Below are 27,887 nucleotides of genomic sequence, written 5' to 3'. Positions count from 1 at the left end.
AGTTCATGTAAAATTTTGACTGTATAAAAATTCTGCGTGCAAAACCATCAGGAACCACTGCTTTAAATGATCGAGCATCCTTCAGCTAATAACCAAGACAGAAACACAACAGTTATGGAAACATATCCCAGCTTTTATTAAATCAGGTCATTAAATCAAGGCATTGTTAAAAGGCTGACTTTGAAGCAAGGTGACTGTCATGTAAAGCATGATGGGGAAAAAACTAGGTGATACAAACAGCAATGTAAACAACAGAGGAAGAACAGCATTAAGCACACTAATTACACAAGTAATACAGTTTGTAAACACAAAGCGCTCTGCATGTTCAGTAAATAAGGAGCTTAATTAAGGTGGGTAAAAAACCAGAACAATAGAGGAAGTGTTAAAATATTGTTATTTGATTGTACTGTCACATCTCTATATTTCATTGTTTAACATTTGGTTTAGCGTAACAAAAGAACTTCACAAAAAAAAAAGAAAACTATTTACAAAGGCAAAGAATTCACTCCCTTTGGGTTTAAACAAATCATTCACATTATTGACTGGGATGTAAATATATGGCCCTCTAATATACTTTATATCAAACTAACAGTGGCTACAAAGAAAAGCTTTCCGCATCACACTGCCATCAGCCGACTATTTAGCCAAAATCTGCCGTCAGCATCCGTCACATTCATTTCACTTTCTGCAGCGCAGACGTGCCACTCTCATCCAATGAAGCGATTTTCCCGTCAGTTCTGTAAAAAGTCACGCTTTGTCACTCCTAAACAACGTGCGGCAATCCTCGCTTTGCTGAGCTCTTTCTGATAGTCACAGTCAATTCCTTGTCACAATTACAATAAAGCAGCAACCATGGGAACAATACCACATAATGTTAAAAACTACATGAATTATTACTGAATTATCCATCACTGCGTGTTAAGTATAAGAGTTAGTATGTAAATAAACAAAGAAATCATCTCTCAAACACTATAATGTTAATACCTATAATATAAACCCACATATATTATTACAAGGTAGTAGAACTATGACTATGTTCAGTTACAACTCGTACTTCTTATAAGTCTAACCGTCATATAATTTGAATATCTTCAGCCGCTGTTACACTACTGGTATGGAAGTTAAAGTTTTTAAATTGTTAAACAATTTTCTTAGCTGTCAGTATACATTCAACAGTGAACTTGTGCAAAAAGGGGGAAAAAAAAAATTCACAAATATGTAACACGTCCAATCGGATGCATTAACTTCAGAGCTTTGGCCTGTGTTTGGCTCTCTAGGGCTCTGAGTCACCCCCGTCTCCTTTGATGCCTATTTCTAAAACCCGTTAAAAAATATGGGCAAGAATGAAAAACCAAAACCAAAACAGTCCTGCATTGCATTTTGATTTGATGAAACTCTGCTGAGCCCTCAGTGGTCAAATGAAATCTCACAGGAAATTAAACCTTCCGCATTACCATCTACTGGCACATCTCTGAAAAACTTTCACATTGAATAATAGCTGTGAATGAGGGGGACTGGGTGTTCAAATACAACAATGTCCTGGGGGGCTTATATCACTTCCCTTCAACAAACTGAAAATTAGGAAGGCAATTCAGACGTTTTCATTGCTTTTCGGGTTCATTCGCTCACGCTTCTGGTTTCTCTTTCTCCTCCTTCCTTTTCTTGCTCTTCTTCAAGAATGAAGGTGTGCGGAACTTCTTTTTCTTTTTCTTGGGGGACTTGGTTTGGCTCTCCGGGGTCTGAGGCTCCCCCGTCTTTTCCTTCGTTGTTATGGAGATTTCCACCGTTTCTGAAGTGCTCACGCTCAGCTTGGATACCTCAATGCTCAGATCCTCCTCCATCTCTGCCAAGTGGTCTTTCCCGTTGGGTATTGTGTCTGTCACGAGATGAAGCCAACGGAGAGGGATGCGAATAAAAACACGTTAAATTATCCATTTCATTTGAGGCATTTCTTGTCCTTTTCCACAAACTGAAACACCCCTTCACTTGCTAATTACCTTGTTTAGCTGGCGTCATTATGGGAGAGAGGGAGAGGGAGATAGTCGAGCCATCAAATGTGGTCATCTCATCTGCATCAGTGGCATCATCATCTTCTGTAAAAGGATTGAAGCTCATAGGGGTCAGTCATCCAACAAAGCAGGTATGAGTCAGCTTAGGCTATTATATGAACAAATAAAATCCCAAGCTGATGTTAGCACTCTACAAACAGCTAACAGGTTACACAATTCATTCAGAGGGAGAACGGGACTGTTGGAACAAATGTCCTGGGAATCAATCATTAGACATTTTCCCCAGCAGCACACATTTTGCAATCTTACAGCAAAGAAGGTATGGGTGTATAACTGACCACAGCACTGCACTTTTCAGAGGACTTCCCTTTGTGCATCCAGAGCCATGATCAAAGGCACATTTACACTAATATCATTTACTTTAGCAACATTTCGGTGCCCACGACACCCCCACGTTTTAGGAAACCAAAAAAAGAGACTTTTAGAAATGCTGCTGTCCCAGTTTTAGTTTGAAAACTTGAAATATCTAATACTGGGCTTTCCTGTACTGTGTGGATGTTGAGGCTGTGGAATCAATGAGGCAGAAAACCACACTGACTTCTTGATCAGACCGTATCAGTTATAAAAGTAAGCTATCATTCCTGTTATGACTTTATCTTTTCTGTGTGGGTTCTCCTTCCTCATTATCACAGCTGTTTCTAGTGATGGATAACGCCCTGGGGACCGCTCAAATATGTTGCAATATTTGTTCTTTGTTTTCTGCCACCATGACTGCCTTATACTGGTTTTACTTTCAACGACAGTTACGCCATATTACGAGCCCAGATAATATTTTTATCCTTCCTCTGTAGTATTTTTAAAAGCAACTAGCTCTACCCCTCTTTCCACAAACAAAGGTATGAACAGTGCATCTGATTGGTCATCATTTACAACTGTGTTAGGAATTAGCAGGGATTCCATTAATGTCTACCATGAAAAATGTTTGTACAATCTTATGGTTGCACAAGCTAAAAGGTTAGGAGATGTCCTTTTTCTGTCACTATCTGGTCAATGTTGAGATGCAGCATTCCATTAAATCCATTATTATTTTTCGGCCCTGACAAAACCTTTGTAATTTTGTTTCTGTATACTCCCAGAGTGGATTTTAAGTTAAACATTCAGTATGTGATTTAAGTGCAGACTTTCAGCTTTAAGGAAAGGGGTTTAACTAAAGTATCGCATTAACAGTTTGCAAATTGCAGTCATTTTTATACACAGTACGACTCAAACATAATTGAACAAACTAATGATGAAACTCGTTTGCAGTCAATGACTGCCCGAAGTCTAGATCTCGTGGACATCACTAAATCCTGTGTTTGCTCCCTTGAGATGCTCTGCCAGGGCCTCGCTGCAACCACGTTCAGTTGCTCCTTGTTTGTGGGTCTTTCTGCATTCAGCTTGGTCTTCAGTAACTGAAAAGCATGCCCTATTGAGTTTAGATCAGCTGGCTGACTCGGCCATTGAAGAATATCTCATTTCTTTGCCTTTATAAACTCTCGGGTTGCTTTCGCAGTATGCTATGGGTCGTTATCCATTTGCACTGTGAAGCACGCTTCGATTAGTTTTACAGCATTTGGCTGAATCTGAGCAGAGAGTTCAGCCCTGTACACTTCAGAAGTCATCCTGCTTCTTCTATCAGCAGTTACATCATCATTAAACACTAGTGGCCCAGTTCCACTGGCAACCATACATGTTTATGCCATAGCATTGCTTAACCATGTATACCAAATACTTACATCCCCAACTCTACCAAAAACCTCACTACACTCATGCTGCCAGCATGCAAAATGCAAACTAAAAGTATTGAAAACACATTTTAACAACTTTGTTGCATAGTTTTCTTAGCTCACATGTTCCAATAGTGAAGCATTTCTGTGATGGAGAATAACAAAGGAGTTACTTTGATGCACAGTTGCAGAGATGTTTCCTTCCTGTACACAGATTTCCCCTTGTTTACAATCACAATGAGACAAAAGGAGTTTGACACAGCGAGTATCTCTACAGCTCATCTCTCACCAGTAGGAAGTAGTAGGAAACTCTTTCCTCCAGTACAAACTTTCCTCCACCCAGGACAAGCTGGCTCTAATTAACTGGCTTGAGTGTAAGCTAATGGCACAATTCTTGTGTGGCAACAATAACTACAGCAAACTCAGTAAAGCGTCTGACTAATGTATAAAGGATAGAGAACAGTACCTTCTTGGCCTTGCTGCTTTCTTTCTACCATGCTCTTGTATTCTTCCAGCTCCTTCTCTGTGAGATCATTGAAAGGATTGGGAGGAAGAGAGCGGGTCTGCTCTTCATCCTCAATGATGAAAGCCTAAAGACACGGGAAAACATAAGATGCCGTTGCAGTCAGCTGATGCACAATATTATTTCCAAAAGGTTGAAACAGTTTGTTGAATGTCAAATGTTGAAAGTAAAAAATTTTGTGTGTTTTATTTGTTGTTTTTTTATATATTGGGGCTTTATAAATGTAATAATGGTAACTCCTTTTCTTAAAAGCAAAAATGGGTCAGGGGCATGTTTACCACAGTGTTGCATCACCTCTTCTTTTAAAACCCTCTGTAAACATTTGAGCTCTGACATAAACTGTTGTACAGTTATCAAAGCACCCCACCTCCCCCCACCCCCCCTTCTTACTTGGTGAAGGATTTCAGTTGCTCCACTATAGAAGGACTTCTTCTTTGTTTTTTCATTAAGTGCCAAATGTTCAACTGGTAACCGACTGGACTGCAGACATGGCTGTTTAGCACCCAGACCCTTTCATGATGGAGCCACGCTGATATCACACGCACAGAAATCTCTTGCTTAAATAAGGAAAGGCTTCCCTTATGAAACAAAAAAACAAATGCAGCATCTGGATAGCAGTATATGTTGCTCTAAAACCCAAATATCATTCATTATTAATGGTGCCTTCACATGTGCAGTTGCACCAACTCCTTTCAACTTCCATTTCTGAATGCAACGGAGTGGTTTTCTGATGTGCTCCCAAGCCCGTGCACTCGTTTCCACTACACAACTACTGCCTGAGGATGTAAAGATCAAGATGATTTATTACTGGTTTTCAGCACTGCTGCTAGCATGCAGAGATTTCTGCGGATTTCCTGAATCTTTTAATCCTATCGCGTACCATAGATGGTAAAATCTTCAAATTCTTTGCATGTTTATAGCTAGAAACATTCTTTGCATTATATTTTATTTACTTACAAAATAAAATCACACATAATCACAATCTTTTTGTGAATGTGTTCCAATTAGCATTTATGGAAGGATCATGACTGTTGATACATTTGTTTAATTTGCACAATCTACATAATTAAAAATCTTACGCATTTAGTTCCTCTTTGCACAATATTTGCATTTTTGATTTGCTTTCATAAGGAAATAAATGTAAACACTGCGTTAACCTCTGCAATCAAAATCTACAAGAATGTGTGACCTTTTTCAAATTTCAATAAACACGACAGACAGAATATTTTAGTGTGTTATTCATTTACTTCTGTGTGTTCTGGTTTTTTGCCTACATATTTTTTTTTAGTAATCTTGACATTTATCAGCCTCCAAAGCTGAAAGATCTGCAGATCAACGGACTCAAATTCCTCAAACCATTCCTGAACAACTCTTGTTTTAGTCGTGTCACATGATCCCGATGAACAATGCTGCTGTGTGTGGTGTAGTCTGAAACAATGTTTTAACTAAGTAAGACCACAGGCACTACACCTGATACTAATTTGGAGAGATGACTGAGTCAAAATTCCTGGATCACCAACTCGTAACTGAACGGTTTAAGAAACATAGGCGGGTAAACAACAAGCTATAATCTAATGTTACACTTGTATATGGAGTGAAGTCCATATACAAGGCCACAAATTTGTGTTTGGTTGATTATATCTTTGTTTTAACAATGATTCTTAGCAATAAATCCTGTACCGTTGGAAAGCCATTTTTATAAGAAAAATGTATTCATGAGTGGAGCAGCAATTTGTGGGTTGAGTTGTGGGTTATTTTCAGACTTGCTAGGCAAATGTAAAACACGCTAAAATACCATGACACACACTGCATCATGAAATCCAGCTGCTAATGTTGCAATTTTTACAAATGATACATAAACTTACTGGTCCTGGTATGGTGTCCACAACAATGCCTGCCAGTAACTGAGATTTAGGTCCCGGGGTCATCTGGTCGCCTCTGTGTTGCTCTTTTATCTGAACAAACATATTCAACAAAGGAATCTCAGCTTAAGGGTTTTGGTTATTAGATACTATAACTCAGCGGTCCCCAACCCCCGGGCCTCGGACCGGTACCGGTCCGTGAGTCGTTTGGTACCGGGCCGCGAGAGTTGAGGCTCAGGTGTGAAATGTATGGTTTTCAGGGTTTTTAATCGGTTTTCAGCGTTATTTTGTTATCGTTTTTATCGTTAACTCGGTTTTCCTGGGTCTTTTCACGTGTGTTATGAATAAATCTTCTTTTTTTCGGTACCGGCACTAGTTTTATTTTGTTGTATTCATCCGCGACACCTCATTGCCGGTCCGTGAAAATATTGTCGGGCATAAACCGGTCCGTGGCGCAAAAAAGGTTGGGGACCGCTGCTATAACCGACATTCAAATGACAGTGTAGCTGTTCCAACAGATTAATCAATTGGTTTATATTAACTGATTGTTTCTTGTCATTTCAGGCTATAAGATGACATGATTTTATGCTTTTCACTGACATTTACCAAAGAAAACTGGATATTTTGGAACGATCTGGTTTTCAAAATGTCCCCTTTCATGGTTTTTTGTAATTTATTTTAAAGATAACAAGAGTAATAAACAGTTTAACAGTAGTTTAGATAATGAACATGAGCTGAAAAAAGAAAAGAAAAACAATCTTTGTGCATTTCTACTGCCCAGGTTTGTAACATCTGGGGGCAATCTTGTGGAAAATGTGATCATTTTTCAACTGACCCGGTTCCTCTTATCCAAAACCTCAGTGGGGTCAGTGTTGAGTGGGACAAACTGGTTAGGGTCTTCAATCTTTATTGGGGTGCCAACGCTGTTGCCTGGCTGTGAGGACTTCATCCACTGAGAGAATTTAAATAAAGCAAACACACACATAGATTAATACCAAGAATTCAGAGTATAAAAAGTACATTTAAAAAACTTGCCACAAGAGGGCAGGCTAACACAGATAAAAATGGGCACCTCAAAAAGAGCTTGCTCAGGACACCAAAGCAGATAGGATCAAATCATTTCATTTCCTCTTACACTTTGACAATAAAATCAACACACCATGGTTTTTGTCCTCGGGCTCACGTCCCCGCTGGGTGACTGTTCAGGAACATTGACCTTCAAGTAGCTGTTGGGTGAATTAAGCCACCGGGTCCTTTCTCTCTGTTGTTTCTGCGCCATAAACTTGAAGGGGCTCCGCAGGCCAAGCTCACAGTCTTCTGGCGGCATAGCCGACACTGTGGCGGGGATCTCGACGTCGTTCTTAGACCGGGGTTTTTCACGGACAATGGGGTTCCGGTAAGAATGGCCCGTTCTGTATCCCTAGCACGTTACACAAGGAGAAAATATTATTGCGGCACACGCACCGAGAGTTTCCCTTTGCCAGAAGTTAAAGTCTTTGAAATATTTTGCACTATTCTTCTCTGCTCATGGGATAAATAAGAAATATTAACCCAAAACCCCAAACCCCCCACAATTCAAATGATTCACAGGCCACCCAGAATCCACTTACACAATACTTTTAAATATTTAAACGCAATATACACAAACAGCATTTTTGCAGACGCCTCCAGTTTGAGAGGGAGAAGACACAACTTTGGTTTGAAGGAGTGTGTTGTTAACAATACATCAAAGACGGAGGGAGACAACTAGAAAACTAGTGATGGGTCCTTGCAGTATGTAGAAAAGTGTGGTCTGAAGAAAAGTAGTATAACGCTACATTAAAAACAATCAAAACTGGCATTTCTGCACAGGCAATTTGACAAGTTTGCCACAAAAAATAAATAAATGAAAAATAAAAATCCCCTCTGCATTGAGCTTTGATCGTCGCAGTGCCAGCAAGCCATTTTTCACAGAGCCGTTCAGTGGAAACCAAAGCTCAGTTTCCAAATGCTTTAAGTGTGACTGAAACACAGTAAACAAATACAATTCAGGGTGTATCAGTCGTAGCATTCATCATCATAAATTTCTGCACAAACTGTACAAAAGAGTACAAGAGCTACAGTAACTATTGCCAACATGTGTGACAGAATCTAATATAATGAAAAGGTGAACGGACAGATAGGATATTTTTAATTAAGCAGGTACTTTAAAAGGCCAACTCCTCATCCACACCCCTAATCGGTTTCACCTTTCCATCTCATTGCTTGGTTTAGAGAAGTAACGCAGTCTTTCCTTTTAGCATTTTTAAAAAAAATGTTTTTAAAACTGTGCAATCCAATTTCTAAATCACCTTCTGTCAGGTACCATTCCTTCATCATTAGCTGTGACCTTTAGCGCAGCTCAGCTTTATGTTGTCTTTGTTTGGGAATCATCTCTGACACCGCAACAATCAAACTCCACCCTCTGTCAGGGAAGGTCAGGCGTCCAGTTGCAACGACTGCGCTGGCATTTTCGCCCAGTGGCATACTCAACAGTCTGGAAGAAAATGCCAAATCCTATTTCCAAATTGAGTACACGGGAGTTATTGCACTAAGTGGCTGTGTGGTCCGTGTGGCTGTAACTGCCCGCAGCACGGCTCACCATCTGGAAGCTATGTTTGAGAGGGTGGGCGATCTCTGATCACACAGAGCTAACACAGCTGCAGTCTGTTCCAGCCGGAGCTGTTAGTAGGAAGGCGACTCGAGCAGACAGTCTGACATCTTCTGTGTCCACAAAACATGTCAGGGCCTGGGCATTATCAGTGAGGCTTAAAAAAAAATACATAAATAAAAATCAGGGTGTGTGGTTTTACAAAGCCCAGCAGAAGGAGTTCTGTTCTCACCGCTAGAACAACAGTATCCTGAATATTAGGAAATGAAATCTGCAAATATCATAAAACAACATGAGCCAATTACAAAAAAACCCATTTAAGATTAGATAAACAAAAAAATACATGAAGTTTCATTGTGTCCTCTAATCAGCCACTTCCCGAGGAAGCATGTGAAACAGGAAACTCAAAGCATCGTGGGTAAAAGGCACAGGTCAGGGTTCACTCACCAGGTTGTCTAGCATCCTCATAAGAGACTCGAACTCTGCCTCGCCTATTTTCCACTTGACCTCGTTGTCTATGACGACACCGGCAGTGGCCACTCCCTGGGTCAGGGGCTTAAACTTGTCCCTGTCCAATAGAACGAGGTTGTCCGCGCCGCCTGAACATCTCATAGCGTTCACCTAAACAAAGCCATTCATACCATCAAAGATTGTGTTAATACAATTTTCACTTGGCATTCGGTGCAGTTACTGAGGATTTCACTCGTAAAAATTGGAGATTAATTCTAAAACTTTCTTTTCTGAGTCACATCATTTTCATTTCAAAACAATCCATCATAGAATTATATAATTAAACAATTGTAAGTGAGGTGAACTCTGAATACGTCGAAAATGACAGAAAAACCAACAGAGTCGAGAAAACAAAAATCGCTGCAAAAGGATCTCTTGCACAAAGCAACAGGAGTGTTTCAGGAACACTGCGGGGTTCCACCTGTCTGTAAACAGAGATCACTAGCACATATTTGATTCAGGTTTACTCAAGCAAGCAGTATGCTTGATATTAGCTTTGCCTCCATTTCAGTCACTGCTCTGTTTTATGTGTCTGACTCATTTGTAGACAGAGGGGAAAAACATTTCAACAAATAAAGGCTGGAAAATAATATCAGTGACTCACACACATAAAACTGACTTATGAAGTGTAAAGAAAGGCCACATCGAAGTTAACCAATTGCTTTGACCTGAATGGCGCAATTACACTCCATTACCAAGGGCAGGTAGGATCAAGAATAAAGATTTTTATACCTGGATCTCACAGGCGAGCTGTGAGTGATACATATAGTGGAAAGCTTCTTCTACTGTTTCTCCCAAAGCCAGAAGGCCGTGGTTCCTCAGGATCATCAGCTGAAAAACACAAACTGCCACATTAGTACATCCTGATTGTGCATTAATGAAAAATATATGGCTATGATTAAAAGCTTAATTAGACATTTCTTTTAAGAATGCATTCATTAGACGAGAAGCTCAATGACATTCTCACATTTGTCTGTTCCATACAAGGCTACGGCTGAAATAAAATAAAGACTGCAGTACAGTAGGCTCGTTCTGTCCAACAGTAACAAATCTGCCTATTAAAGCTTCTTTTTGCACTTTTAGAGTTTATGTTCATGCACATTATGGCTCTTTTGTTACTAATATATGAGATATCTGCAATATTAATATGTTGTGACTGCTGCTTAACTGGTCGACCCAAGTCAAATATTGCTCTCAGCATTACATTTCACACTAATATTGTGGCAATCCAGGGATGCCATCTGGTACAGACAAGGATATTAAAGCATTTCTAACTTTCCCTCTTTGTAGTTATTGTTCAGCACATTAAAAAGCTGGTTGTGACGATTCAGTTTGTGTTGTTTTTGAGTAATGCATTAACATTTGGTGATATATTTATAAAACTGCCTAACTTTAGATGGCGGGTTAAAAAAATGGCAGTGATATGCAGCATTCTTCAACTATCAGAGATCCAAAATAAATAAATAAATAAAAATGAGTCACAGAGCTGTAGTTTTCAGCATAGTCTAAATATATGGGACGACCACTGGGGGGGGAAAAAAAGAATAAATAGGCAGGCTTCAAGGAAAAACACTTTGGTAGACCAGACTATTTCTGGGCTGGGAGCCCTAGAACAATCTTAGATCGGCTGGTTTAAGCAGCCTCCACCTCTAAAAGTTTGGTCATCTCCTTGCAATGATTGCGTGGCAGACATGAGAGCGGCATTGTCTCATCTAACTTTACTTTAAATGTCAGAGTAGTTCCTAAATAGGTGTTTCTAATATTTAATCTATTTATGTAAATGGGTAAACACGCTAAACAAACTGCTTAAGACTATTTGTTGTATCTACACTCCATATCTAAATAAACCAAATATTCTAGTGTACTCAGCTATTTACAGTTACCAACCAGTGGTACAAATACCCCCAGCACATGTGCATACAGTACAATATAATAAGCCCACTCTGTCCCACGTGAACGTGAGCTTGCCACTAATGGAGTGCCTTGCTTTGACAGTACCTTGGCAGTCGGGCCCAGAGCTTTCTGAAACTCCACCTTTGTCTCTTTATCATCCAGGCTGCCATGGTAACCAAAGCAGCTCACGTCTCCCAGAAGCAAAGCCTCTTGGGAAATGGGCAAGATTCCACATTTCATCGAGGACACCTGTTAGCATGGGATAAAAACAACTAAGCGTGTGACACACCAGCATAAACAGAGGCGCCTTTTTCGCTGTCAGGCACAAATAAAATGGTGCACACATCATGTGCTGTGCATTTTATAGCAAAGCTTCAAAGAAAATGGTTAAAAAAAGAGAGAACAGAAACTGCATTACAGACTGCCAGCATCTAAAATAACTAGACATGCAGGGGGCTGCCTTTAACTCAGCCTTCTTCATGTAATACCAAAGCAAGTATTTAGCAGCAGCTTTGATTAAAATGAAGCTCATTTAATATTTGCCCCGAGCGTACTTACAGCAGCTGTAACTGCGGTGTGTGTATGGATGATGCATCTCACATCAGGGCGCATTGAATAAATGGCAGAATGGGGAGCAAATCCAAACTGGTCGATGCCCAGATCAGTAGAACCCTGGTCTACAACCTCACCAATTATGTTGACCTTCACCTAAATATTGGAGAAAACAAACAAACAACAAGCAGAGATTTGTGATAAATGGGAGCTAGCTGTTTAGTATTGTCGGCAGTAGTTGTAGGTGTAGTACTTTAAAAGAATACCCAACTCTGGTTTGCTTTTTTTTATAACACTATAAACCTTAAGGTAATAATTGCCTGCAGCGTGACTGAACCGTTAACGGTACCCTGTGGAGTTTGTGTCTAAACAAGGTCATGTTTACAATTGTTAATTACAAGTACACATTGTGTGCATGTTTAAGGTCTAGCAGAATGTTTTCTTCTCTTTAGAAGTGTATTTCTTTTAATAGTTTAGAATATACAGTGTTGTTTTTCTTTCCTTCATTTTTGCGGGGGCATTATGACTACTTCTGTATCCTGTCGAGCAGTGAAACAGTGTGAAGTGGATGACAGGAAACAGAACAGAACCACACTTGTGTGTCGGATACTTTTCATATCCTTTCTTTGATATCCCATTATCTCAAAATCAAACAGTCAATTAAATTAACGAATTTCCCCAAAACTATGACTGGTTTCGGATTCATTTTTAATGAACTTGACTTCATTTAACACTGCTTTACTTTAAGTAAATCAAATAAAGATCCTATTAGGATCTGAGCTCTTGACTATTTTTCATTTTTAGAATGACAACTGCAAAAACCAAAAGCTAACATTAAAGAAAAACGAACGCTTTTAGAGTGCGTCAGCTGTCAGGTAGTGTTAGACCACTGCATGAAAGAGAACGAGCCAACTTAGTATGTATTACAACCAGGTGACTGACAATAATGTAAAATTTACAGGTGACTGAGCCTTCCAGTCATAACAGAGCACAAACACAGATTTTATGCTGTTGTTAACTGTGTGATTTCTGATGTTTAAAGCGTCTGTGTATCTGCTTCAAATCATTTTGTAAAACTTTATGGCTGGTCACATTATTGGGGTGGTACCTGTTCACCTGTCAGCTGCAGGAGGAGTGGGTGAATGCCCTTTTTTGTGACTGCTGAATGATTTTGTGTACTTTACATTAAGTCCAATCATTATTATTGAAAAATGTGTCACACAATGAGGGAGGCCTAGTTTAGCCTCTCAGCAGCTTTTAGCTTGTTCCTTAAGTCACATTTACTGCACTTACAGAACCCGTTTGTCACTTTGACTTTAGTTGTGATTTCAGACAAAAACAGTGACATTAATTCACATCTGTTGCCAGGTACATGTCATAAATAGAGATGTATGTATTGACCAGTGAAAAGCTGGTCAGCCAACCATATGTCCAATTACAAACTGGTCCATTTCATGCATATACAACATGCAGCACACTCACAGCCACACTAAAATGGTGTTAGTGTGGAAACACATCACTGTGAGTGAAGACACAAGGTTCACCAAAATAAACCACGGTTGGTCTTAATGAGGCACTTAAATCATTTTCACCCAGCTGAACATGGACATTTTAAAGAAGCTAACAAAGGCCAAGTGGCTAAAGCTAAAGCTAATCAGATCTCAGCCTGGCATGAGCAACAGATCAAAGCATTCGTGAGGAAAATGGAGATAAGTGAACAAGAGAAAATAGTCAATATCCTGCTAATTCAGTACAATTTTACTGCAGTTGCCTCGAGACGTTTTATATTTTAAGGTAGAGACCCTACAATAAAATACCGGAATACTAGAAACGATTTAAGTACCGGACGTTTGTTTTGTTATATGAAGCTGCTGCAACTGCTTTTGTTTGGAAGGCAAAATATGTATATGGTAAAGGTGAGTGTGCGGCAACTAATTCAGTTAACTATTTGTCCCCCTTTCCAGTAGCAAAGCACTTTATTTTCACTTGTTCAAAATAAGATCCTATAACTTATAGTTTGAGGCAAATTGTAAAGTTTACTCATTTCTTTTAATCATGAAAATAATATTTGGCTTTAATGAAAAGTTACTTTATTGTCTGTATATGCTTTTAGTTAGTTCTCAGAAAGAAAATCGAAATCAACAGAAACTGGTATTACAAATAAATGGGAATCAGAATTGGCCGAATAAACTGCCATCTGTAGTGCTAAAACTATTAAATTCCCAATTAAAAATAACACACTCAACTACTTTCCTTACCAAATTTGCTGCAGTCACTTCAGCAAAAGAAAGACCTCGTGGACTGATGAGAATGTGGTCCTGCTCTTTACTGACACGTACCTATGACAAAATGAACACATGAGTAAAGTGGCGAAAAGCTCAAGTTTGATGTACAAAAATCACGAGGACAGTGATTTAAATGCAAAACAGGGGCTTCAGAACAGGAGTCCCAAAAAGAGCTTTGTCTGTTTTTACATAGTCTATATGTATCTTCATCTAACATCAATGTGGCTGCTCTTTCTGGTTTCATTACTCTTTGGAATATTTCAAACTCATTGGCAGAAAATGTTTAAAAATTGCTTTGGTTTTGTTTTGCAGATAAATGTTAGCAGTGAGAGATAAAGCCTCACTCACACAGACCCAGGTGATACAAATCATTGACCGCTTGGCAACCTCAAGTTGCCAGGTAAGAATGTGTATTCCCCAGCTGGTTGGTAAGTGGTTGCTGGCTGTTACTGGGTGAAATCAGTCACAAAGAGGGTGCTTCACCTTTGTATTTATCACACTTTTCAGTTTCACCACTGCTCACTGAGTGGTTGCAGTCAAATCATCATCTTCTACACAAACCATAGGTGACAATAGTTTTTTACGTAGCACCATACAACGCTTTGCAACCAGTCTCACCTAACTGCTGCCAGCAAACTTCAGCAACCTTTTGCAAACCGGTTGGGGAACACACATTTTTTCTTAGCAACTGATGGTTGCCAAGGCATTGCCCACTGGTGACCAGGCTTTATACACTGTGACTATCCTTTAATATAAATTAACTGATGTAAAATCTTTGAGACGGTATTTTTAAACATTTGTCTAGGTAATGAAAAACCCCCCCAAAAAAACAACAACCACTGCTGCTGCCATGAGGAATGAAATCTCTACATTTACAATGTTTTTTTTTCTTTTTAAGAGGGGTTAACACTGTCTAAGAGAAGGAAGACACATTTTCCCAAGTCAAGGGTAAAGAAACTCTGAACCACAGACAAAAGCTTCTTTTTTTTAACTTGGGAAAACTCAAAAATCGGTTTGCGGGTTGATAAAAGTGTCTTTCTTCGCTTTGTCTTTGGGGAATATCAGAACCTAAGATTCTGATTTTCTCCAAGGTGTACATCAGATGTATGGTTGTGAATTCCCGCTTAGGGAAACTCTTCATATTCACAAACCTTACTTTTCTATGCCATAAATAATATATAGTTTCTGAAAATAAAGTGGTATTCCCCTTTAAGCCTTCCAGGTGCCAGAGAACAAGGAGCACACATAAAGAAACACAAACCTTGTGCTGCATACATAAGCAGGTGTGCACTGGAGCATGATTGTGAAGTTGTACTCACAGTAATGTAGGAGCTTGTAAAGCGAGCCCAGCTGAAGAGGTCAACAAGCCTGTAGAGGCTGGCCAGCTTGCAGCGACTCTGTTTCTCCCCTTTGGCAAAGGAGGGAGACTCTACGCCATACAAGTCATTGACTGGGGTCACCATCCCGATGCCTGGCACAACACATAACATCATCAGTACATTGCAGAGCATCCAAAACATGTACAAGCATGTTTACATGATTTGTTTCCACAGTATGTAAAGTCAAACATCCCGGCGAACATGAGTCTCCACAGCTGAAGATTGAAAAAAAAAAAAGCCCTACTCAGAATTCCCAAAGTGTATCTGAGAGTATTTTGGGGATGTAATACCATATAAGGGCATTAATGATACAGGGCATTAACTTTTATAGCCACTTTAGTTTTTTAAAGGCGCAGGTCTGCCTCAACACTTCAAAGCATGTTCTTACATTTTCCAAACATTTACAGTTTTGATCATTAAACTGTCTAAAACTATAACTTCCCAGTGTCAGCTCTGTGACCTCCCACTGAAACACAGGGGTAAAAGGTCAGGCCAGTATAATGAACACTGCAAACTGCTATACTTGATTACTCAGACTGGCCATGAGAGCTACTTAATAAAAGCACTATTGAGCATTTTATGCTGTTTCAGGGTTGTTGAGTGTCACAGGAGTTGGGGAATTCAGCCTCCAACAATGAAGATATTCAGTCTGGCTGATGCACACCGACGCAGGATACACGTTGAATGACAAACAGGCTGAAAGGGACATAAATGGATACATTCAGACATGCACACGAGCACACACGGCCACTCACTGATGGGAGAAGTCAAGGGGCCTGCCCCTCCCGTGGTGCTGGCCATGACCAGGTCAGCAATCTGCCTCAGTGCCATGAGACCTGTAGGGTTGTTGCCCTTTGTCAGCTGGTCCTGAATCAGACCTTCTAATTCATCTTTAAACACCTGCAAACAAAACCAAATAAAACTTTTTTTTATAGTAGGAGATGAGGTACAAACAAGCTAAAACCTAGCAACTCATATACACGCAGCCTATCTTTGTCCTACTTCCAAAACCTTCACAGGATGTGTCAGGAAGCACAGTGAGCTTTAAAATGCTCCTTATTACAACTATACACAAATCACCAGACCACTAAAAAAAGCTCTTTGTGTACATCTGTGAAAAGGGGTTTCATTAGAAGAAGGGGCTGGCATTAAACTTGACCATCAATTTTTGCGTCAAGAGTAGCCTGTGAATCTTGAAACGGCATCATTTTCCCCTGAGCTGCAACTAAGCTCAGGCATTCTGCTTCATCCGACCACGGTTCCCATGGTGATGAGATGAGCTCCACTTGTTTGGTGGGTTATGCAATCACAGATGAGTGTGGGCTCGTCTTATTTCCATGCACTTCATTGGTGTGTACTTATTTCACATCCCTGTACTTATACTGACTGTATGCCGTCTCCTCCATTTGCTCTACATTTTATCAATTTTTTACTGAAGCAATACTGTGTATTATATGCACTGGTGTTTATATTATTCTGTCCATCCCTCTTATGTCAACAAGAGCAGATCACATAACAGAACAGATCTCTAAATGATGCAAATTATATCCTCGGCTGAATCTCTACATTATTTAGGCTGAGTTATTGCTGTGCTGTCTTATTATTAACTTAACCGAAATGTACCTAATAAACTGACATAAGCTTAAGGACAACAAGAAGTGCTACGATTAGGATTTTAATGAAAATAGTGAAAAATGCCTCCTAGTGTAGTTTAACTTTAAAAATGAGTCACTGATACACAGAAAAAGAAGCAGACTAACACTAACCTCCTTAGTAACGTAATGATGATGATAATAATAATAATAATATTAACAATCATAAGACGACGTCTGGACAGTAACAATGGTAGAACCCTTTACACTTAAATCTGTAAGCTAAAGCTAACCCATATTAAAATACAACGCAGCACATAAACGTAAAAAGTACCTGCACTACAATCAGCATTGAGTAAAGGGTAGAGTGTATCTCTCTGGGGTTTAAAGCTCTGTTTATTACTCATACACAGTGAAAGCTTGTGTGTAGGAGGCTATTTGTATGAAGCTGCTTGCTACATACTGGACTCTGCAGGATCTGGGTGACCCTCTTCTTCTGCTCCATCATGTTAAAGTCCTGCCTCAGGTCCGGTGACATATTCTTGCTCCGAAGATACTCAGGGTCGCTCTCATCCACGCGGTCAAAGTAGCGCTCCTTGGAGTCGTTGCTGGACAAGGCCAGGGTCAGAGACCCCACCGTCTGCCTCACATCCACCAAACTCATATCCTCACCGCAAGGCCTCCCACTCTTCCTCTGGAAGAAAGGAGAAAACATCACAGCTCATTTCGCATTCAGGCTGTCAAGGCAACTGATGTTGTTTTAACAGAAAAGATGCTGTATGGGTGCAATAGTGACTAATGTAATTACAGAGAAGGAGATAAAGAGAGGCGATTATTGTTATGTGACTGGTGCTGCTTTGAAAGGACAAAGCTGGTGCTTTGCAAAAATGACAAGTTAGTCACAGCTACTGTGAATATAATAGCATTTTTTTTTTATTGCGATCAGTACATTTTACTTACTCTTCCCCACAAACACTCACAGAACCAACACATTTCTGTCTCTATCATTCCTCAGCTGTATATTATGTTTTCTCAGAGAACACTGGCAACACTTTGTAATAATCGCTGCCAACAGTAAATGATTAATAATGTTTATGTCAACTGGTCATTAGTTTGCATAACAAAACAGTACTTACCAAAGTTTTAGAAATATTTGTTGCAACTTTACAGTTAAACAGCTAAATAATACTTACAGATTGTTTACAATCCATTGATTCACAATTAGGTAAACACTGTTTTATTGTCTGCTAACAGAAACGACAGTTTATCTAACCATCAAGTTATTCTAAGTTTTAGGCATGAATTTCATTTCAGCAGGAAATCACTCGGTAACTTATGTTGTGTTGGTGACACTATCGTGGATTCTTTCAGATTCTTCACAACAAATGCTGTATAAGTCCGGACAGACATGGATATAAACTGCAGCCTTACGGGTTGGCAGACAAATACAACTGCAAGGCAGTATTTCCAGCTTTCTGTTACTTAGTGGATTTTAGCACCAAACTTCAACATCTCCTTCCTCTCCACACAGGCTGAGGCCAATTTATACACTGTGAGAGGAAAGTAGCAACAGCTTCAACTCTTCTGTTCATCAAGAAGCTATAAAGCATGGCCAGCAGCAGAGCCAGGCATGAAGGGCTTAGGTGGTTGCCTAGGGTGCATAATATCAGGGGGGAATTGGCACGCCACACTTTCTTTTCTTTTTCTTTTTTTGGGTAAATCATGCTTACAGCAAAAAGTTTATTAACAAAAACAGTCTTTTAACTACAATAACACAAACTCCATCCCCTGAACTGTTGACAAGATGATGGAATAAACAGTGGCTGCCATCATGAGGTAACCATCCATGTAACCAGTGCATGATAGCATGCCTACAATCCAAACTGCCCAAACTAATCTCAAGCCAAATTAGAGGAAGCCTCAAAGCCCCTTGTTTATGAAAAGAATGATATCGGTAAACGGCCTTTTTCGTCCACAGGACGAAATCTAAATGATAAGACTTTATGATAACATTTCAGCTCCAGAAACAATCTACATACTTACAATTTCCAAAGTTATGCACACACACACTTGTTTGTAAGAAGTTACAGAGGTTCGCCAATAATCTCGATTTAACAAAACATAAACAGGAGCTAAAGTTGTGTTTGTCTTTCCTCTGAGTTTATTAACTTTCACAGGGTTACCTACAGCATCTACTTGTGTCCCCACAGGCAGAAAGTTGCAGGCGTTTACACCACAGTGGTATCTTTGTTTGTTTAAAAGACACGTAAATAACTAAATAAATCTGTTTTTCTTCACCTCAAACAAATGAGGTGTCACACAGAGAGCCCCGGCTTTACTGTTCAATCAACTGTTGACATCTGCCTTCCAGACATTTTTATTTTACTGTTAATACAAATGTGACTGGTTTATTCAAGTCAAAAACAGTAAAACAGCTTTATTTAAACATTCTTGTCATATATCCGCCTACATTTAAGTCATCATTATTGACAGTTCCAGTAACTACATAGGATGCAACTTTACTATTGATAAAGTAACTAACTTGAAATATGACAGCAAATAGCCCAGAAGCATTGGAAATGCACACAGACGTAGTAAGTCTAAAATCACGAATCTACTAATTAAACATTTTTATAAAGACAGGCAGTAGATTTGAGTTTATAATTAATTATAATAATCTTAGCTGTTCTGGGAGAAAAGCAAACTCAGAGCAGGCTGTTCAACTAAAACAATTTTTTTCTAAAAGAGCGCGGGGGGGCGGGGGGCACCCAATCCAAAGGCTAGAGCCGGCCCTGGTCGCCTCATGCAAATGAGATATTTTGAAAAGCAGCGTGCGCCTTTGATGCTGCAGTGTTACCTGATGTGGGGGTGGAGGGAGATACAGCTAGGTCTACTTCACATTAGGCCGGGAAACGCAACAATTTCACTCCACTAAAGCAGAAATAACACTCTCACAGTTGTTTTCATGGCAGCCTGTAATCAACCACTCGATGCGTGGCATCAAATTACAACTTTTAACCGTTACTGCTACGAAAAGTAACGCAGAGGGGGATGTATTAGCCAAAGCTGGAGGTACGAGCTGAAGAAAAAAAAATCAAAGCGAGCACATGAACCCAAAAGTAAAACTGTTACTGCAAGCTGAAAATTACCTGAAGCAAAGTTCTCCTAACTACCTCCGGGCGACGCGATGTCGAATATCTCCTGAAACGTGGATAAAGGTGAGCCACGCGGATATTATTCCCAGTTCGGATGCATGGTTTTGGGGGGAAACGGGCTTGCAACTTGTGCTGCTACAGTATCCAGACGAAGCAGGCTGCCCGCTGCGGGTAAGTAGTGAGTTGAAGAGTGAAGATTGGCTGCATGGAGGAGGGTGTGGGTGTGTTGGTGTGGGAAAGAGGAAAAGTGACCATGTGACTTCACTTATCCACCCACTAGAGCGTTTGTATTGAGCGGGACAAAAGCATGGCCACTCAGAGCTTAGTTTTTCACAACCACACTGTAGCTTTCCTGTAATATTCCTTAATAAACCTTATTCTTAAAATCCCCCCAAAGAATATCTTACAGGCTTGCAAGAATTTTTGGTGAGGATTAAAGGAAGTAAGGAAGTAAAGTAAAGTTTGTGTGTCTGTGTGTTTTCTTAAATTACTCTTCTCTCCTGCTCTCTGCCTCTCAGTGTGTGATTCATTAACTCCTGCCACTTCATATCATAAATAACCGAGACGCCTGTGATCCCACTGCAGCTCAGAAGAGGTTTACATCAAAGCTGTATGCCTCAATCATACAAAAACAGAATAATTCAAAGCTGGAATAAGTGCCCCCCCCCCCCAAAAAAAAGGTTTCCACAATATAGCATATTTGCCTACAGAAAGCAATTCGTAAGGTGTCTCAAAGATGAGACTATAACAGTTCTCATTATTTTATTCACATCACACTTACTTTTCCCGAATTCACAAGCACAGCATGCCCACTTCACTTGTAAAGTAAAAAAAGACCATCACTTAATGTGCTGGCTGCACTTGCAAATCATATTTTTCGAACGGCCACATTGTTGTGCAAGGTTGTTTCAGACACCCACCGGCACGCTGCTTTTCTTTAAGTGAAATAAGATGGTTCTCTCAACCGAAATAAGGAATAAGATCAAAGTACAACTGAATGCAAGGCTGTGCAGATTTGTGTTAAAAAGAGCAGCCACCTCTCCACTCTTTTCTGCCTTGCTGGTCACCCTCTACAGAGACCTAGTGTAGCAATATTCAAATGCACTCCTTGTTAAATGAATGCAAGTCTGGAATTTCCAATTTTCTCAGTACGGCTTCCATCAGCCCACAGATGTATTACCGCTTTTATTCACGCACAATCGGACACACTCTTACCAAAATCTTGATTTTGAGATGTAAGAGAGAGAAGGATTAGATCACTGACTGACACAACAATTGCAGGAAACACAGTGGAGTCTCGGAGGCGGGGCAGATATGTGGACATATGGGTTGATGTAATGAAAAGCAGAACTTTCTCACTCTGGAGCAGCGTGACCCCCTAAACTCCCCCCTCCGCTCGGAACCCTGCCTCCCTGTTACTGGCAGGGTTCCCACCAGAAACCACATGCAAGCTTAAATGTCTGCGCACAACATCCTCCCACCTTCCAAGCACCACATTCTTGCTGGCTATTTAAACTTTTCAGTGAGGCCAGCCTATCCTGAAAGCAACTCACCAAATGTCAGGTGTTATTACTTGACGACTCATTCATACAGATTACTGCTGAGGATACTGATGTCCGCTACTGGAATCACACCTTTTTCTTGTCACAAACCTACTACTGCTCTGCTGGATGTGACGTCGAAATCAGACACACAAATGTTGCCTGGATAGATCAAATGAAAGCATGTAGCCTACAGTAGAGTAAAACTCTGGGAAATAATCATATAATTCTTTATAAGATTAATCAAAGAGATGCAATATAAATACTGATTCAGAATTGTTGCTCTAAGAAAAAACATTCCTGCAGAAGATTCTGGTGAGATTTGGTATTGTCAGAGTTAAGTTATAACCACTAACTGTGTGGTGAAAAGTGAAAAATAAAAGAAAACTCAGAAAGTAAAGCAAACACAGCAAACTCCATTTCAGAGTGAACAATAAACTCAAGAAAAACTGCAAAGCATGACAGCAAAAAGTCACAGCTGACTTTCTTTTCTAAAGGCTTAGAGAAGAGTAGGCGAAAGCTTTCAGGGTGTCATGCTAGATGAGGGACCAGCGTGTGAACTGGAGTAAACCCAAAGTAAAACCCGGGAGACATAGGCACAGGGAATGGTGATCAGTGTCATGTCATGGTTGAACTTAAGAAAGATATCTGGCCCTGTGGAAGGCAGAGCGTGTTGGGATGCGTGTAGCCACCTTTTGACCTGTGGATTTATCTTTTATCTCTGCCCTTGATGGGTTTCTTGGGGGGTTATGATCACACCAGTGCTAGTGCTTTATCTCTTTTCTCTGTAGGGAAACGCTGACAGAGGGATCTCTGTTCTTTAACAGGTACGTAACACAGCCTGGAGATTGTTCAGTATGGGCATCACGTAGAGTTGTAGTTTAAATAGTTTCCTTTAGATGATAGAAAAGGTAAGAAACTACTTATTACACAACAAAGAACAATTTCTGCTGTTGTGAAATTATATATATAGTTTGAATGCTGAGTGTTTAAGCTTGCAAGCAATTATTAAAACCAAATTCTTCATCAGAAGGCAAGATCATGGTAATTCACATCAATGAAGCCCGATTTATGATTAATAAATGACTATTATGTTGATTAAAAATGTAATAATTAATGTAGTTAGATCAACATGAGGTAAAAATATCTCGAGTTTGTGTGCCAAAAATATGAGATAATACATTTCCCATAATGCAACTGCTGTGCTATTTTTTTAGAGTCCTCATCAGTGTTTTCTTTTTCCTTAGCAGTCAGAAACTGCTAGTATTTAGCACTGAACATTATCATGATGATTAATTTCGAGAGCGAGAGCGAGAGAGAAAAATGTCAACTTTGTTTCAGGTCCTTGCAAGCATGGTTGCCTTGGTAACCAATGCTTATGCTGTCTGAGGCAAAATTAGTAAGGGAAAGAGAGAATCGGTGCCAGATAACATGGCATCAAGAAGAAAGAGGAGAACTCGACGAGAACTGTACTGTTTCACAGACATGCAGAGAGTCGAACTAATCATCTCATAAATATAACCCTGATTACCCCGTCTGCATGACTGATGGATCTTCTTTGTAATTAAGCCACCGGGTAAAGACCTGTTGTATTTCTCTTTTAACCAAAAGCATTCTGTGCTGATTACCTTGAAGACTTAAATCATAACTCTGACTTTCAGACATGTTTGAAATATTAGTCATAACCATTACGTTGCACTCACTCAGCCAGACATCAGATTCTGTGAGGCACCTTTCGTTCTTTTTTCTTTTTTACATAATCAACCCATTTACCCTCTGAACACAGCATAAATGATACTGGCTGCTTATTGGGATTTGACAATGGCATGGAAAGCTCTATTTTTGTCCCAGATCCAAGTATTCAATATATGTATAGAAATAAAGCTACAGAATCTAAACTAAATTTGATAATTACTTATAGGGAGTTTTAGAGTTTTGCTTATTTCCCCCTTTCTCTACATTTTGTGATTCTGTTTTGCAGACATTATTAATAAGATTTTTTTTTTTTTAGAATTTATTTGTGTCTAATTTCTTTCAGTTTTGTCTATCTGCATGGTATGGCTCTGTTTTATGTCCACCGCACATGGCATTAAATCAGAGCCAACATGAAAAGGAGAAGCTGGGATGAAAGTGGGTTGCAAAGAGGCTTGTAGATGGGCAACAACTACAGGCAGAGTAAAGCAGCACGTGCTCTTTGAGATTTGCCAACTAGATGCATTGATATGGGCTGTCACTGAGATCAGTAAATAGGCATGAATGAGTTCTACTGCTACTTGACTTCACGGCCTCTCTGAATTAACTCCATCCATCCATCCATCCATTTTCTTTCACTTATCCAATTCAGTGTTGCAAGGATGCTGGAGCCTATCCCAGCTGTCATAGGGCAAAAGGTTGAGTACAACCTGAACTGGCTGCCAGAAAGATATCCAGTGTTCTGCACTCTATTTAATTCACATTTTTTAAGCTGAGAGACGCGTCAGAGCCTTATTTATGTCAGTGACTTGTTGAAATGGTCAGTTTCTAAAACATATTCAAAGGTCCTTTAAACTTTGATCAAATCTAAGTTCCCAAACAGAAACAAGAACATTCCTAGTGACATCTTCCTGATGTAAAAGAAAAAAATACACATTCGTTTTCTGAAAAACTCTACTACAAAACAATGCCATTGTTTTGGTAACTTCACATACATATATATCACTCCACGTCTTGCTAAAAATGGCCGTGCTACTCCCACTCAGCAGGGTGGGTGGCAACAACAGAGCGCACTTTGAACCTGAAACAATTTACATTGTTACAGTTGGATCGGTGCCTTCGCAGCATTTACGTGTAGAACTGCGTCGGCACACGCATGATCACACACTGCCGGAGACATATTCAAACACACACACGTCGGAGCACTATGGAAAGAGACAGACTTTGTTTACCTAAGGGGAAGAGCTGGCTGTAGTCCCTACTGCGGTTGTCTTTGGATGGCCTCCATGTTGGAGATCTAGCGGTTTGTGTGTGGTTCACTTTAATTGAGGCTGAGGTGGTGGCCTGGCTAACAGATCCTTGCATGTTGTCACATTCAAATCACAACTATGAAAAAATGAGGTGGTAATGTGGTAAATTTTCCATAAACCTCTCACATTTGTGCAAAAACCTGACATTTACTATAAACTGACAAAGTACCCACATGCAGTGCAGAAAAAGCCATTTATTATCAAATTAATTACGCAAGGAGATGATGACAGCGTAAAACTTAATCTAACGTAAAACGTCATAAAATGAAAACTGTGTCTAAGTGTAAACGGCAACGGGAACAATTGATTGCATGGTTGATAGGGTTTGGGTCGCGACCTGCTTTTGGGTTTTATGGCCGTCTATAACTCGCATCACCAGGCACACACATTATGAAATCCCGTGCTACCCTAGCTCCACATCTAAAGTCAACAAATGCTTGTTCGGAGTAATGTTTCTGGAGAGTGATGCTAATTGAAAACAGCTGTTTGAAGCCTCTGCAGCTGGAGGTAACCATGCTGCAGCAAACAGGCCAGTTAGGCAGTGACAGTCGACTACCATGTTAAATCTAGAAAAAGCAGTAAAAGAGATGCAACGCAGTCTTTCTGTAAAAAACAGGAACTCAAAAACTATCTACAGGTTTGCTGTATCATTAACTGAAATTTCATATGGTGTTTACAAAGAAATCACTCCACAAAGGATGTATCACAATCTGTTGCTGTAAGAAATCCCATTCTCGTGGGCCATAAAGTGTCCTTTATCTGTTATTAGTGTACTAAAAAAATACACTTTCCTTTCCAAAAGCTTCAAAGCTTGCATAGAAAAAAAATCACCCTGTCATGTAACTTATTTGCTTTGATCTTAGCTCTAGCAAGTGCCTGCTCTCATGGATAAAAAGGTAAAAAAAAAAAAAGTAAATGAAAACAACTTACATTGATTGCTGTTTCTACACTTATCCTGCAGGAGAATTCTTCACGTTTTATTTCAAACTCCCACGATTCCAGCCGTTGTTGGATAGCTGTTTACATTATCACTTTGAAGAAGGTCATCTGGTTTCCCAGAAGAGAGGAAACTGCTGCTTTGCCTCTGATCTCCTGAACTCCCTCGGCTCCTCTTGTCACAGCGGCTGTCTATTCTCAAAAGGAATGGAAGAAAACTTGACCAAGCATTTTGAATGGACTGGACTGCACTGAAAAAAAATGGGAGGGACAAGCTTCCACCCCGGCATACATATATATATATATATATATATATACATATCTATATCTGTATATTACACCGGCTAGTTTCTCTAAAGTAGGTATGATTTACTTCATTATTTTTAAAGGCTTCTTTATCAAGCAGGAATTACATGTTGCGTTTGTATCTAACCATAAATGGAGAAAAACTGCAGCAATCTCCTGCCAGGCATATTTTTCCTCTGCATATTGAGTGTGCCTCATGTTCTAAATTTTGCTTTCGAGGAGGGCATTGCACACAGTGAATTCTTGCCTGCATGCTTTCACCTCCTCCCACATACTCTCTCACAGTGAGTGAGTAGGATGTGTTGCTCTCCCTCTGTACTGCACCACCACCTGAATACATCAGGCATTTGAAGAGTGCATTCTATCGCTGTGAAGAAGGTAGAAATGCAAGGTAATTACAAGCTGTAGACTGCGAATAACCGTTTTGACTGAGCAACAAATGCACCGTGATGGCAGACGATCAAACAGCGTATGTGGTAGACAGCGAACCATGCATGCCTGGAATCAGCGGGTCTGGGTACAGTTTATCTTATCAAAATGATAAGAACACTAGGAACACATCACGAAACACAAGGAGCATGAAATATGTTAACTTCATGTGCAAAATCCATTTTCTAGAATGTCAACAAGCCTCTGCTGTGATAGCAATAACATGGCATTTATAACTTTTACACTCCCACCAAACATTGATATGATCTGCCCCAATGAAATTCCAGATGTTTCGGAAGAGAAAGCAAGAGGAAACTGTCCACTTTTTATTTTATTTGACTTGGCATCAGCTGACGAGTTAAATTTAGACGTTTCTCTTTCCCACCCACTACGCTGCTGTTGTTGTTGTCTTTGCGCAGGCTGATAAAACATTAATTTCCTGAGCTTTCTGCAATCGCAGAGCCACACCCACAGGACGGCCCCAGTCAAAGAGCGCACGGAGGGAGGTCAAAGGTCGCAGTCGGATGAAGTAAGCAAGTTATTAAAATAAACATCTATATTGTGCGGCTCAGAAAGTTCCTTCAGAGGAGTTATTGATTTTCTATCCTACCTGCACAGACACACTCATGGAGACACTGAAACAGAGAGACTGAGGAAAAGAGAGAAAGGAGGCCCTAGAAAGTTTCTAAAATGATTCCATGTGTGATAAAACTTGTCAAGCAATATCACTACACTACACTGCCATCTAGTGAAGACTTGGCAAACATAATGACAGTAATATACGTCTCCTCTCCTCCACCGTTTTCTAGTGATACACGGTGTATTTCTCTCTCTATCTCTCTGTTTTTTTGGTACATGTTAAACCAGCTATCTGGGAAATCAAGAAAACAAGAAACTGAGAGGGGTGGAAGAAAATAAAACATCACTCTGTAGCTGGTAGCTCTGGGCTCTGAGATTTGTGCTTCAGATTTGGATGAAACGTCCTCATGTTTGTAGAACAGTGTTTGCGTTGTGTGGTTGCTCGGGAAATTGCAACCAATTTAAGAAGAATATATATATATATGTGCGTGTGTGTGTGTGTGTATAAAAATAGGTGATTTCTGTGGTTGATTTAGCCGATAATATAGGAAGCTGGAAATGAGTAAACAGTGTATTTCAGCGTAAACATGACTTCAGTATTTGAAGGATCGTCTTCAGGTCATAGAAAAAAGGGGTGACATGATCACAAAAATGAACTAGAACAGAAAATTATATAGATATACTTGGACATGTCAGGTACGCTGACTGAATGGCAAAAACAAAACCAGATAGTTTTCATCTCCCACAGACACTGAAGTGCCTGAAAGAAATTTTAAAAGTGGCTTAAGTTTAAATCAGTTTGTAGTTAACAGACTGTTATAAAGCTGAATCCCAAAGCTTTAAATGGAAAGGAGATTTTTTTGAATAATGCTGCACTGAGGTATTATTACTGGCAAAATGCACAGTGCTGCATTACTAAGACAAAAGAAAGGAAGGAGG

General features: G+C 39.8%; 1 protein-coding gene across 2 annotated transcripts; it reads right to left on the bottom strand.

The window, feature by feature from the left end:
* Nucleotides 1-112: 112 nt before the first annotated feature.
* Nucleotides 113-25,859, bottom strand: add3b (adducin 3 (gamma) b). 2 transcript variants are annotated; one of them, XM_031757221.2, is made up of 15 exons: nucleotides 25,629-25,859; nucleotides 17,464-17,694; nucleotides 16,164-16,308; nucleotides 15,349-15,500; nucleotides 14,003-14,083; nucleotides 11,751-11,900; nucleotides 11,298-11,441; nucleotides 10,032-10,130; nucleotides 9,237-9,410; nucleotides 7,320-7,580; nucleotides 6,996-7,112; nucleotides 6,164-6,253; nucleotides 4,242-4,365; nucleotides 1,998-2,093; nucleotides 113-1,876 (listed from the first exon to the last, which is right to left on the bottom strand). In XM_031757221.2, the coding sequence occupies exons 2-15, from the start codon at nucleotides 17,662-17,664 to the stop codon at nucleotides 1,626-1,628; spliced, it is 2,085 nt and encodes a 694-aa protein (XP_031613081.1). In that variant the 5' UTR covers nucleotides 17,665-17,694; nucleotides 25,629-25,859; the 3' UTR covers nucleotides 113-1,625. The 2 variants fall into 2 exon arrangements, with proteins under 2 accessions (XP_031613081.1, XP_031613073.1); XM_031757213.2 differs by lacking the exon at nucleotides 25,629-25,859 and adding an exon at nucleotides 20,150-20,371.
* Between the last annotated feature and the right edge of the window lie 2,028 nt (nucleotides 25,860-27,887).

Source organism: Oreochromis aureus, linkage group 13 (assembly GCF_013358895.1).
Source record: "Oreochromis aureus strain Israel breed Guangdong linkage group 13, ZZ_aureus, whole genome shotgun sequence".
Taxonomy (NCBI): Eukaryota; Metazoa; Chordata; class Actinopteri; order Cichliformes; family Cichlidae; genus Oreochromis; species Oreochromis aureus.
Note: the sequence above shows the minus strand (reverse complement) of the source record. Positions and strands in the feature narration are given on the sequence as shown.